The sequence below is a fragment of the Capsicum annuum genome, chromosome 6, assembly GCF_002878395.1.
Source record: "Capsicum annuum cultivar UCD-10X-F1 chromosome 6, UCD10Xv1.1, whole genome shotgun sequence".
Taxonomy (NCBI): domain Eukaryota; kingdom Viridiplantae; phylum Streptophyta; class Magnoliopsida; order Solanales; family Solanaceae; genus Capsicum; species Capsicum annuum.
The window spans coordinates 212031173-212043933 of NC_061116.1; the positions used below are offsets into that span (position 1 = coordinate 212031173).

At 34.3% G+C, this 12761-nt stretch overlaps 3 protein-coding genes across 4 annotated transcripts; all 3 read left to right on the forward strand.

Moving 5' to 3' along the window:
* Window positions 1-2419: 2419 nt before the first annotated feature.
* LOC107874722 lies at window positions 2420-3438 on the forward strand. Its single transcript, XM_016721472.2, has 2 exons — window positions 2420-2733; window positions 2843-3438. Exons 1-2 carry the CDS (start codon window positions 2574-2576, stop codon window positions 3241-3243), a joined length of 561 nt encoding a protein of 186 aa, XP_016576958.2. The 5' UTR covers window positions 2420-2573; the 3' UTR covers window positions 3244-3438.
* A 1008-nt stretch (window positions 3439-4446) lies between these two features.
* On the forward strand, window positions 4447-5872 carry LOC124899612. Its single transcript, XM_047414555.1, has 2 exons — window positions 4447-4492; window positions 5574-5872. The coding sequence occupies exons 1-2, from the start codon at window positions 4447-4449 to the stop codon at window positions 5870-5872; spliced, it is 345 nt and encodes a 114-aa protein (XP_047270511.1).
* A 2135-nt stretch (window positions 5873-8007) lies between these two features.
* Window positions 8008-12670, forward strand: LOC107875890 (protein JOKA2). Of its 2 annotated transcripts, none has more exons than XM_016722769.2 (7): window positions 8008-8576; window positions 9832-10925; window positions 11004-11112; window positions 11212-11430; window positions 11551-11700; window positions 11788-12297; window positions 12424-12670. In XM_016722769.2, exons 1-7 carry the CDS (start codon window positions 8553-8555, stop codon window positions 12517-12519), a joined length of 2202 nt encoding a protein of 733 aa, XP_016578255.2. In that variant the 5' UTR covers window positions 8008-8552; the 3' UTR covers window positions 12520-12670. The 2 variants fall into 2 exon arrangements, with proteins under 2 accessions (XP_016578255.2, XP_016578254.2); XM_016722768.2 differs by having other exon boundaries at window positions 8268-8576; window positions 11004-11127.
* The last annotated feature ends 91 nt before the right edge of the window (window positions 12671-12761 follow it).

The window sequence follows — 12761 nt, forward strand, 5'->3', positions numbered from 1 at the left end:
ATCAAAGAGCAGAACGTGTACTTCTAATCAACGCCTTAACAACATAAATCGTGCTAATATGAATGAGAAATAATTCTTTTTTAAAAAACACACACCTTTAAATCCTCTCGTAATCGGCACGAAGTCTCAACCACACACTCACATAATTTTTCTTTACTTGCACATCATGCGAAAGCCAACAATTGAAATTACAATAAATTATACGATAAAAAAACGTTAACAAAAGATGCATAATATTTAATATTATTGACCTACAAATTAAAAACTAATATTAAAGAACATAAAACTAATCTTCTCTTGAACATGCTCTTTAACAATTAAATTGTGAATGTTATTCTATTAGTTGTTGGAAAAAAAGAATGCTCAATACATAGATGTACAATTTTTTTTCTTTTAAGAAAGAGTTGATGAAACATGGAAGAAATCTAATCTAATTTGAGAAACTTTTTTCATAAAAAAACTAATTATTATAGAAAATCAAGACAAACAAAACTTAAAAGGAAAAAAAATTAAGGACTCCTAATTAAATCAAAACCATACTTAAAAAAAAGAAATTAGGTCGTATGCTAACTACAATCTGACACTACTTATTTTTTTTTCTTTTTGAGGTGGGACGTGTTTTTTTTAGTAAAAATAGTTAAATAAGAATTTGATAAAATAATAAAAAGACATTTCTTATTATGTATTTAAAATTTTTTAAAATTTAATACTTATTAAAATTTTCTTATTCTAAGGCTTTTATCTTAAACTAATGAAAAAAATATTAGTTGTCATTAATTCTGACCACTTCTAATAAGAAAAGGTTTTACCATAAATATATATTAATTAATTATTCACTTTTAAAAATTAGAAAAAAAAATAGTGAAAATACGATTTTGTCTAAAGCGAAAATTTTTAATGAAGGACAAAAAGTTCAAACAACATTTCTAAGGCCCTTCACACTTTTAATATATTATAGATATAGATTATAGATATAGATACAGATTATAGATATAAATATAGATATAAATATTGGGTTTTGTATTAATTTGTTATTAATGAAAAAATACTATAATAATAAATGTAATTAGAAAGTAGATTATAAATAATATTTTTTTACGTATAAAAAATTAAAATTATATATGTATTACGTCGGTTCGGTTTGATTTTATTTTTTCTAATACCAAACCAAATCAAGAATAATCAGTTTTTTTTTGCCAACACCAAACCAATCAAACCAAATCATAAGTCGATTTTTTCCTCAGTTTGATTTGATTCATCAGTTCGATTTAATTTAATGATTCGATTTGTACACCCCTACATAGAACCATTTCAATGATGTATTTATTGGTCCTGTTCAAAGTCAAATATTCATGGAAAAAGTCATCTAATATTATATAATAGAATTAGTAAATAGCAATATATGAAGTGCCTATCAACAAGCTAAAGAAATAGTCTTGAGTAGTACACTTCCAAATTTGTGAAGCATCCTTTGGCTTCACTATATTGACTAGGGGTTTCATTGACCAAAGTCCAAAATTAAAGCAAACAGTTGTGTATTTGATTTGTTTTTAGCAAAAATAAAGCCAATATGTGCATTTTAATTGTTGATTTGTGCCTCCTTAAGTTGTACTAGAAATTATGGTGAAATCATCAATTATGTATTTAAATTATATGAGTTTTTTTTTTTTAACTTTAAATTTTCATTTGATTTTTACTCCCCTAAACTATGCGAGGATCCTAGTGTAGTTTTCTTCGGCAAGTTTAATCCAATTTTTGGTTCATTTACATGAACAAGAACAAATTGCAAGTTCTATATCAAATGAATAGAGAAAATTTGTGCAAAATATCGAAAATTATTTCATATAATCCAAAAGTGATGTAATTTCATCGATAAAAAAATTAATGTAAAAGTGCACTTGATTCTGTGACGACACATCTTAATAGAAGCAGTAGGTTTAACAAAAAACTCAGTGCGACATCACAATTTGATTCAAAAGATAATAAAACACTTAAATAGTTCAACAATAATAAAGTCACATACATACTCCTTTTGTTTTGTTTTAACTGATCTCTACCTTTCACTTCACATAATTTATTTTTATTTTAGTAAAATAAGGAAATTTTATTATCTTTTAACATTACTTTGAATATTAATATATAAAATAGCGTTCATTAAATTTAAAATTTTGATAACACCATTAATAAAATTAATTTAATGAACTAATTAATTTTTTAAGTGCCAAATAATATGCAAGGTATATTCTATTTGATGCATCCCTTTTTTTTTCCCAACAAGTGTTACGTGTTGAGCCTAACACCTCATCAACTCACCCCACTCGTCACATCTTATATGGACCCCACCATATAAAATCCCCAAAATACCCTCGGTCATTCTTCAACTTGTCCTCGACCCTATATATACACAATCCCCATTCGCTATTTGGCATATTTAAAGCGCCCGTAATCTCAGCATCTTCTCTTTCTCTAGAAGCTTCAGAATTTTCGTTTCCCGTTACTATAAGCTTCTTTCCTTCTTCGTTCTGCGAAGAGTTTTCGTTTTCGGTTATTTATTTTCATACTGAGTTTGGAGCATGAATCGGAGTAGGAACTCTGTTAACTCGACACAGCAAATCGTCAAATTCCTCTATAGTTACGGTGGTAGAATCCTCCCTCGTCGCTCTGACGGCACGCTCCGTTACATCGGAGGTTTTACTAGAGTCCTCTCCGTTGATCGGTCTATTTCTTATTCAGGTATGTTTATACATTCATCTCCTTGCTATCACTTCGATTATATTCAGTTTTATTTTAAAAAAAGTAGGGTTAAATTGCAAAGAAACTGATTAAAAATTGACTGATGCAGAGTTGATGGTAAAGCTCGTAGAATTGTGTGGATCGTCTATGCGTTTGAGGTGTAAGCTGCCGAGTGAGGATTTGGATGTTTTGGTATCGATTACCCGTGACGAGGATCTGGCCAATGTGATTGAAGAGTACGATCGAGTATCAGCATTGACGAATAAAGAGATGAAGATTAGAGCCTTATTGTCTCCAATCAGTTTGCCAAAGAAGGACTCTCTTCCGTCTTCGCCAATGTCTACCTTCGATTTTCCGACATCAAAATTGGAGCCTGGAAAAATCGGCTGCTTCAATTTTCCTCCGTCGTATGCAGAGCTACGTAGATTGTCCTCACCAGCTGTGGGTTATCTGGTTGGGAGACGGGAAGGTGTCGAGGAGCTTTACTATCGTTATTGTGGACATGATTGAAGCTTTAGGCCTCTGTATTACGTTAATCCTCAGCATTGACAGTAAAAGAAAAACAGAGAGGTGTTTTAATGCATCGGAGTTCAGTGTACATAGAGGAAACAACCTCCGCCCCACGTAAAAAGGGCCAGAAAAAAAGAAAATTTTTATCGCTTAAAGTTTATATAGATTAACAAAAGGACAGATCAATTGTTTTTAGTGCGTGAATTTATGTTGCATATTGTTTGAGATTATTGTTCATTCAATTGTGAGGTGGATTTAAGATTCGAGATGAAATTAATTCTGTGGATTCTGAATTTGCCACCATGCCTGGACATTTACGACGTTAGGGTTCTGTCACTATACGTTTTGTTTGTTCTGGCCTCCTAAATTTTGGCCCGACGTTCTTGAATTGCTCCTCATTTTTCCTCCTTCGATAAACGTGTGTCTATGCCTAACTTTTGTGCATTCCAATTAAATGTCACCTTTCATCGATGATGCTAGTCCACACCTTGATGCCCTCTTTCAAAATTTTTGATTTGTTTGGTTTGTTTATTCTCTGTTTCATTCATTATTCCATTTTATTCTTATGTTCACTGATAGTCTTGTTTCATAGTACTATTTGGTATATTAATATCTATTATTATTCGTTTCTTTACTAGGTGTACACTTATTTTCTAGAATTCACTTTGTGAATATGCTGTTGTTGTCATCATCTCGTAATTAATTCATTTAACATCTATCTAACGCCTTTTCCTTTCATATTGTGCAGGGTCCTATTTATTGAAAAACTCTACGGTCGACTTGTATGAATTATTCCTTTGACGGTATAATACTTTGACCCCCTAACAAATGCATCTTTATAACATCATTGAACGACTAAATGGGGAGCATATTAATATTAACTCAATCTGAACAAAAACGAAATCGGATGATAATAGTCAATTTGCCGTAATACTGTATAGTCCCATAATACATAGAATTGTAGATTTAGCTACCCCAACAGAGATGTGTATGAAGTTGTTTCTGTTAAAAAGTATTTTATATCTGAATGAGGATTTTGGGATGCAAATCTAAATTGGTCTCACTTCAATACAAATAGCAAATATCAAATGAAAAACAAAAACAAAAAGACGTTCTAGAGTATATTAGGGGTAATGTATAGACCAGAACAACTACAAAATGGGCTAAGGCACCAGACACAATGTTTGTACAACGGGAATCAGGATGCAGAATGAGAAAGAAGCCAAGATGTCAAGTGACAAAAAAAAAGGTTCACGAGCTATTGGTTTTGGTGGGACAACTTTGTCTGAATATTAATTCGTTGGCGTAACCTGATTGATAAACACATTTATTATGACCTTAAATATGATAGTTTTATGATTATAATATGATGTTACTACCAAATAAACGAACAAGTCTAAGTAGTCCACAGCGAGTATACTAATGAATTGGTCGACTGGCTGTTTGGTACGATCCATATGAACCTTGGTAAAACTATTATGACAAAATGACAAAAGAAATTTTGTTTCACCGCAATTCAAGTGTTAGTGTTCCCCTATGGAGGATATATGTAGCTCCAATGCTATGCTTCTTCCTTCTCTTGTTTGGTTCTTTTCTGGAAAAAAAGAGAGGAGAAAATACACCTCTAAACCATTTGATATAAGTCAAAGTTATCCTTCATTATATTTTTGACTCAAAAATATTCGCATCTATATGTTTTTGGTTCAAAATTACCCTTCAAGTCTCCACTCTCAAACTATCCAAATAGTTCAAGACGACCCTTCCTACTAACAATTGCTCTAAAATAAGGAAAAATGGTTAATTAAGCCAATCTAGTATAATTTAATTTAAAAAATTAGTTAAATTAATTTTGGAGGAATCGTTTAATTTGAGACTGAAGAATTACTGTGTAGATAGATAACATTAAGCCAATCTAGTATAATTTAATTAAAAAAAATAGTTAAATTAATTTTGGAGGAATAGTTTAATTTGAGACTGAGGAGTTACTGTGAAGATAGATAACATGAATGGTAAATAGTGAAAAACAAATACTAATTTGCCAACCCTGGCATGTGCAGCCACATGCCTTTCACTTCCCTATCTCAACATACACCAAATTCTACTCCTATCAAGAATTGATTTGATTTTTCCTAGGAAACCTCCTCCTTCATGATTAAATTTAAACAAAAACAACCATATACACCTTCGCTGTTCCTTCTTCAAAATCAATCTCCTCCTCCTAAGTCCTATCTCATAAAGTCAAAACATCCTTAAAATCTTTTCATCAAAGATGATGAATGTCAAATCCAACAAACATTTGCTATTTTTGATCTTCGTAATTTCCTTTTCAGCATTCATTATCATCATCCTTTCTTCAATAGTTCCATTTCTTGTCGTTGGCGCTGCCCTTCTTGTGGGAGCAGTGCTAATTGTACTAGCAGTACGAACCACTGTAATCACGTGGATTACAGTGCTCGTACTGCTAGTATTTGCGGGAAAACGCCGCAGGGGTGTAGTGAAGGATGGCAAGAAGATCACATCAGAGGTGGCAATGTATGCTGCTAACATTGTGTTTAAGGAGAGGGGATTATTTGCTTTCGCTGGTACTGCTATCGTTCTAGGCTTCACTTCTATGGCATTATATTGTTAATCACACCTATATAATCTCTGTTTAATTTTACCTAATACCTTTACTTTACGATAAATTTAGAAACATAGTAGAGAATTAAATTGCAGCTCAAAAGACTTTTATCATACACTAAAAATCGATTTAAAAAAAAAAGTTTAGATTGCGAAAATTGCATTGTATTAAATAGGAAGGATTTCATGTCAAAATCTTTTCTTCTTGTCATAGTTGATGTTAATTCTAACAATCACATATTTGTAACTATTTGATGAAGACACTGAATACTCACTTCCAACAAATTTAAAACATCAAAACAGTTTGAAAATATACTGTGATGCCATTTTGAACTTACTTCAAAATATAAGGGATCATTTGTGTTATTTTCTCCACAAAAATATCTCTGAGACTATGACATGTTTATATTATAAACTTTATTTATTTTTTTTTCTCTTATCATCGTATGAAATGAGACCGAGAGAGTATCACCATTGCTTTCTCTTTTGGTCCTGGTGGACTGCAGGCATGGAGTATTATTCTTCCTAGTTCCTTCATTTTATGGGCTTTATGAACAAGTATTGCAGAGTTGTAAATTTGTATCTCTTTTTTTCCTTTTCCTTTTCTCTTTTATTAATACTTTTCTAGTGAATGTTGTTGGCAATCAAGGCTAAAATTTTATGCAGGCACTTTGTCAATAAAATGGTGCACTCTTTTTTTTTACCCTTCTCAAGTTCTCTTTTGCTTTTTTATTATTACAGCAAAACAAATAAAAAAAGATTTAAAATTTTGTGATTTTAAATGAAAAATATAAACAACTTTTAAATTTTGAGAACTTGTAGTCGTTTGATTAAGTTTTCGAAATAAGTTTATTTTGATAACGGCGAGGGACATATGCTAAGGTGTATGTGTGACTCACTTAGAACATGAGCCGACATAAAGAAAAGAAAATAATTTTTACAGTATTCACCTTTAAAATTTACGAGCTTGTAGTTATTTGATCAAATTTCTGAAATCAGTTTATTTGATAATGCCGTGGAGCATGTACTGTGTGACTCACTTAGAACATGAGCCGACATAAAGGAAAGAAAATAGCTTGTACAGTATCAATGATCAATATCGGTGAACGAGATAGGATGAAAAAAGAAACTCTATTAATTATTGAAAAGAAAAAATCTATATCAGATCCTTCTATTGTGTATAATTTTTTAAAATGCTTTAAAAAAGATATTCTTAGTGAGACACAATTAGGTTTAGCTAATAAATTTTAAGAAATGTTTTTGAGCCGCAATTAGTATTTGATCAAGCTTCTCTAAGTGCTTTTATATTTCTCAAACATATTTTCGAAAAGAAAAATATTTTTGGGGAAAAGCTACTTAGGCAAACGAACTATCTATTAAAGAATAATTAATTATTACTATTATTTGTAAGATTTTTTGATACCTTATTTATAAACTATAATTTATTTATTTGATAAGATTGTAGAGAGACAAAAAATTTGATAGTTCTTATAAATATGAAATATTCATATTTGCTAAAAAATACAATCTACCAAGTTCAAATTATAAATCCAAACAAAATATTAAATTTGAAATCAGTTTAATTTCAAATCACGATTTAGACGATCATTAAGCTACAAAATGTTTTTCTATAGAAGGAAATTAGAAACAATAATCGTCAGAATTCACGTTAATCAAGCAGTGAAAATATATACAGTATAACTTTTGAAATCCTGGCTCTTATGGTTTGTTTGATGGGGAGAACATTCTTTGTTTTTTTTTAAATATTTAATGAGTTAAAATATTCTAAAGCTAATTTTTTATAGTAAATATAGGAAAAACATGACTTTTCGATAAAAATAACGAAAATAAGTTTTATATGTGACTTCGGTTGTCCATAGTCTCTTAGCTAGACACCAAATGTCCACAACCTCGACCACGTGAGTACTTGACCATTCCACCTTCGTCATCCCCAAACTCTCATGGCGTTTTGTCGCACTATATGTGTCAATAATAACATACTCAGTATAATCTAACAAAATAATATTTGCGAAAGCTAGAGTATTTGCTTATTTCTCCTCCTTAATTTTTTTGGCCTCTCTACCTCCGCATTCACCTCTCTTAAATTCAGCTTTATCTTTTACTACTTACCAAACACTAGAAAACAAATGGAAAAATCCGTTTGGACATAATTTGATCACAATAGAAAAAAATTAGGTTCACACTATAAACTAGGTAATCTTTTAACATTTTTACCTTGAGTGGGAATTTATTTGAGAAAAGACTCACAAGGCTATGTAAGTCTTTTCACAATTGTGACCAATTTTAGGTAAAAAAAATTATGGCCATTTAACATTTTTCAAAATAAATTTCTTTCCTACCAAACACACCCTTAAATCTCAATGACCTTTTGGTTTCCTTAGGCCCGTAGTATTCCGTGGAACCAAGAAAAGATTATTAGTAAAATAAAACTCAAAAATAGAACCCAATAAATATATATACACCAAAGTACAGAAATAATGCGATATACATGGCAACCAAATAGACCCCCTTATGCATAAGGAGTCTCTTCCTCTTGTTCTCTTTTCACATAAAAAAATCGCTCCAATCTCTTCAAATTCCTCTCGTTAAATTCTAGGGTTAGGGTTTGGGTTTTAATTCTTCGCTAATTTATATCGTAATCCTATCAATACTGTTAAGCGGCTTAACCCATGGAGTCTTCTATTGTGATCAAGGTTTGATCTTGTCACATTTTCAATTATTTTCGGTTATTTTTGGTTTTGTTCGAGTCGAGGGTCTATCGGAAACAGTCTCCGTACCTTTGAGGTAGTGGTACCGACTGCATACATTCTACGCTCTTCGGACCCTTTTTTGGGGGATTCAGGGGTTTATGTGTTATTGTTGTTTTGGTTTTGTTTAATTGGATTTTACATGTTTTATTTCTGCTTTTGAGAGTGTTGAATAATATTGTGGTTTGAGGGGTTTAATAGCTTACGTTTTCTGAGATATGATCGAATTGTGAAATAATTTGTTAAAGCACCGATCGTGTATCTAGTTTTGTTGCTTTATTTTTTTAAAATGGGGAAGGGAATTACAAAGTGAGGAGTCGTATCGTCTCTCTATGAAATGAAAGTTTAGGTAGTCAATCAACTGAGCTATTGAGATTTCCGTTGTTACTCTTCATTCATGTAAGAATTTGGGTGTTCTTGGGGGGTAGGGGTGGAGGGGTTTCTATTTGTGTGTCATCTGGGTTGTTTTTTACTTATTAAATCAAGCAATATTTTATGCTGTAAAAGATATTCCCGTTACTGCAAGATGTACAATAGCAGAGGTTGCAGTGTTGTCTAATTTGAACTGTAGATGCTTCAAACATCCTCTTGTCGAAATGCATGGTAAGACTGCATAAAATAAACCCTTGTAGTTCGGGCAGCCCTTTTGACCTTCTATTTGAAGTTCATGTATGTTTTCATGTTCCAATTATTATTTTTTTTTCTGAAAAAAAGACTAGGAGTAAGGGATTTGTGAGCCGATTGGAACATAGTTTTGGGGTAGCGGCTGGGGAAATGGGGGAGAGAATTACAAGGTAGGGGGTAATCGAACCTTCACCAAGAAGGTGAAAGTTCAGGTGGCCAACCAACCAACCAATTGAACTACTAAGATTTCCGAGTTGATTATTTGATTGTTATTAATTGCTATGATGTGTTTCCTTGCCGGATATTCTTAACTTCCCTATGATCCTTGTATGCCTTGGGGGTGTTCGTCGTGTTATCTGCTGTGCTATGTTGTCAATATGCAGTTTCTGTTTCCATGGTAACATAAGCTCTTTTACTCTTGAGTATCTGTTGAGGAGAGATGGCAGAGGTTTCTGTTTGTCTTTTTGGTTAATTTTCTTATAACCATGGATATATGTCCGGACTAATTTATGTATCTTCTGGTGGATGGTTTTTAGTCAATACTAACGTGTTTTCTGCTGGCCCTGTATATGTGTAGGTCAAGTATGGAGAGACACTTAGACGATTCAATGCCCGTGTTGCTGATGATAAACTTGGTCTTAACATAGATGGATTAAAAGACAAGATCTTTCAGCTTTTCAACTTTCCTCCTGACAGTGAACTTACACTGACATACATTGATGAGGATGGTGATGTTGTAACACTTGTTGATGATGAAGATCTGCTGGATATTACGAGGCAGGACCTGGATCCCCTGCGAATATCTGTGAGATTGAACACTGAAAAACTTAGTAGGTCTCCACGTACATCTAGTGGAAAGTCTACTTCCTTCAGATCCCCACTGATCCAGCCTACATTTCCGAACATAAAGTCTAGTGTGTCGGATCTTCTCAAGTTTTTGCCAGAGTCAAAAAGCAGTAAAATCTTAAAGCACTCTGCAGACATGGCGTCTAAAGCCTCATCAGCTGCTGCCCGAGAAATTGCTGAGCTTTCCAAAGCTCTCTCGGTGACCGGCTTATCATTCTTAAAGCAGGCTTGTCCAGTATCTGGAGTCAGTACGGGTAACGTTAGAAGTGGAGAGTCACCTCAAGCTGAGAATGCGGAGGAGCTGACCTTTAAAACTGCAGGAGAACCCAAAAATCATACTGGATCAGATTCCTCAAAATTGAAGTCCTCCCAACCATATCAAAATGGTATTCAGTGTGAATCATTATCCAGAAGTCCTAAGCCTCAGTCATATCTGGTAGGCGGTAAGAAGGAAGAGGGTAATAAATTTGGTGATTGCCATCTTGTTGGGAAGGCTCTTGGTTTTTCATATTCCAGTGCCTCAACCGCTGGCGCAGAGAAGAGAGCTAATAAACAATCAAGTGAGAATCACCCAGGTGCTGAGCCTGTTAGTGCGGTTGGTTTATCTGGGATGCTTTCTAATGAGTTTAGATCTCCAAGTTCATATTCCATTACTGGGGTGCCTGTGTTTAAAAACACTATCCAACCTCGATACTCCCCTTTCCAGATCCCAGGTAAAACGAATCATAATCACAGTGATAGGTCAGCCTCTATTTTCCATAGAGGTGTTCGCTGTGATGGTTGTGGAATTCATCCAATAACTGGCATTAGGTTCAAATCTAAAGTGTAAGAAATGTGAATCTTTTGTATATGTAGTATTTGACTTGTCAATGTTAAAGACTCAATCCACCTATGATCATGCAGAAAGGAGGACTATGATCTCTGCAGCATATGCTTTGCGCAAATGGGCAATGATGTTGATTACATCAGAATGGATCGGCCTTTTACTTACCATCATCCTGTAGCTTTCGAGGTGTTACATGATCCTGTATAAGGAGTTACCTTTTTCTTTCATTTTTCCTGAAGTATTCTCTGTGTTTGATCAAATCTGTCAACTCTTTTCTGTATGTAGCGTGACATCCATCGAGGCAGTGGGGTGAGATCGTCTAAGCTGGACAGCCTCTTCACACAGGATGTCAATGTACTTGATGGTACTATCATGGCTCCATTGACTCCATTTACCAAGGTCTGGAGAATGAGGAACAATGGTAATATTGTCTGGCCCCAAGGAACACGTCTTGTTTGGATTGGGGGAGATAGATTAAGTGATGCTTTCTCTGTTGAATTACAGGTCAGTTTATACACTTGTTACTTTTATTTTTGGTGAACATCCACGCCTCCAGCCCCGTCAACAGTTCTTAAATTTATTTATCTGGAAAGATGTGATGATGCATTGTTCCTTGATCTGCAGATCACTTCGGGTGGCTTGGCTGTTGACCATGATCTTGATGTGGCAGTTGATTTTACTGCTCCTGAGCTTCCCGGTAGGTACATCTCTTACTGGAGGATGGCCTTGCCTTCAGGTGAGAAGTTTGGGCAGCGTGTGTGGGTGCTTATCCAGGTCAGGATTCTTCACATGCAACACTGTTTGTAGATAATAAGTGGTAGCTTTCTATACCGATTTGATATTTGCTACTCGTTTTTGCAGGTTGATCTTTCAAAGAACCCGCCGAAAAAGGAGTTCCCTCAGGACCTGGACTTGAATTTTCCTCCGGCCTGCAATGATATACCTGGTTGTGAGATTATTAATCTGGTTGCTGAAAGGACAAAAGAGGATATTGTTCCTGTCCCTAAAATTGCAAACCCTACCATGGAATTTTTTGAGCCGGTTGCCGATGGAAACAGAATCAAGGAGCTGGAGTCAATGGCGTGCATTTCTCCTTCTGCAGCTGGTTCATCTGTTTCACATCCCATTGATTTATCTGAGGCAGCACCAGCAGTTACTTCTGTTGCAGAGCTGCAGGCATCTTCACCGGATGTCGGAGAAAATAATGATATCGAGACGAGCCTTCTCAAGGAACTGGAGGAAATGGGTTTCAAACAGGTAAACTTAAACAAAGAGGTCTTGAGAATGAATGAGTATGACTTGGAACAAGCAGTAGGTGATCTTTGTGGTGTTTCTGCGTGGGATCCTATCCTTGGAGAGCTGGAGGAGATGGTAGGTTAACTTCGTGGGTCATTAAAACAATAATGCAGTTAGCATTGAAATTTCTACCTTCCTTTTTGCGTGTTGATCGAGCTTCTTGTTCTAGCTTTTGACCATTGTATATTTTTGTCACTGCAGGGTTTCCACGACAAAGAGATGAACCAGAAGTTGCTCAAGAAGAATAATGGCAGCATCAAACGTGTTGTGATGGATCTTATTGCTGGAGAGAATTAGGATCTAGTTAGTACTACTTGCTGCATTATATGATGCTTTCGGTAGACTGCTATAATTAACTTGCTAAACTGAACAGAATGGTTCTAGTTACTTTGCTTCCTTTGTTGGTTTTGCATTCAATATATGCACTGGAACTTCTTAAGAGTCATCATACTCAACTTGCAGTGTTTTATGATAACAATGAATCCCTGTGCGGCATAAGTCGGTGATGCCAGTTTTGGTGACCGTTTTTCTGGTGGGAG

Coding starts and splice junctions, on each gene's coding strand:
- LOC124899612 (XM_047414555.1), top strand. CDS start 4,447: ATGCAGAATGAGAAAGAAGCCAAGATGTCAAGTGACAAAAAAAAAG. Junction 4,493..5,573: donor GTCAAGTGACAAAAAAAAAG/GTTCACGAGCTA, acceptor TTTCCTTTTCAG/CATTCATTATCATCATCCTT.
- LOC107874722 (XM_016721472.2), top strand. CDS start 2,574: ATGAATCGGAGTAGGAACTCTGTTAACTCGACACAGCAAATCGTCAAA. Junction 2,734..2,842: donor TCGGTCTATTTCTTATTCAG/GTATGTTTATAC, acceptor TGACTGATGCAG/AGTTGATGGTAAAGCTCGTA.
- LOC107875890 (XM_016722768.2), top strand. CDS start 8,553: ATGGAGTCTTCTATTGTGATCAAG. Junction 10,926..11,003: donor ATTAGGTTCAAATCTAAAGT/GTAAGAAATGTG, acceptor ATGATCATGCAG/AAAGGAGGACTATGATCTCT. Junction 11,701..11,787: donor GTGTGTGGGTGCTTATCCAG/GTCAGGATTCTT, acceptor TCGTTTTTGCAG/GTTGATCTTTCAAAGAACCC.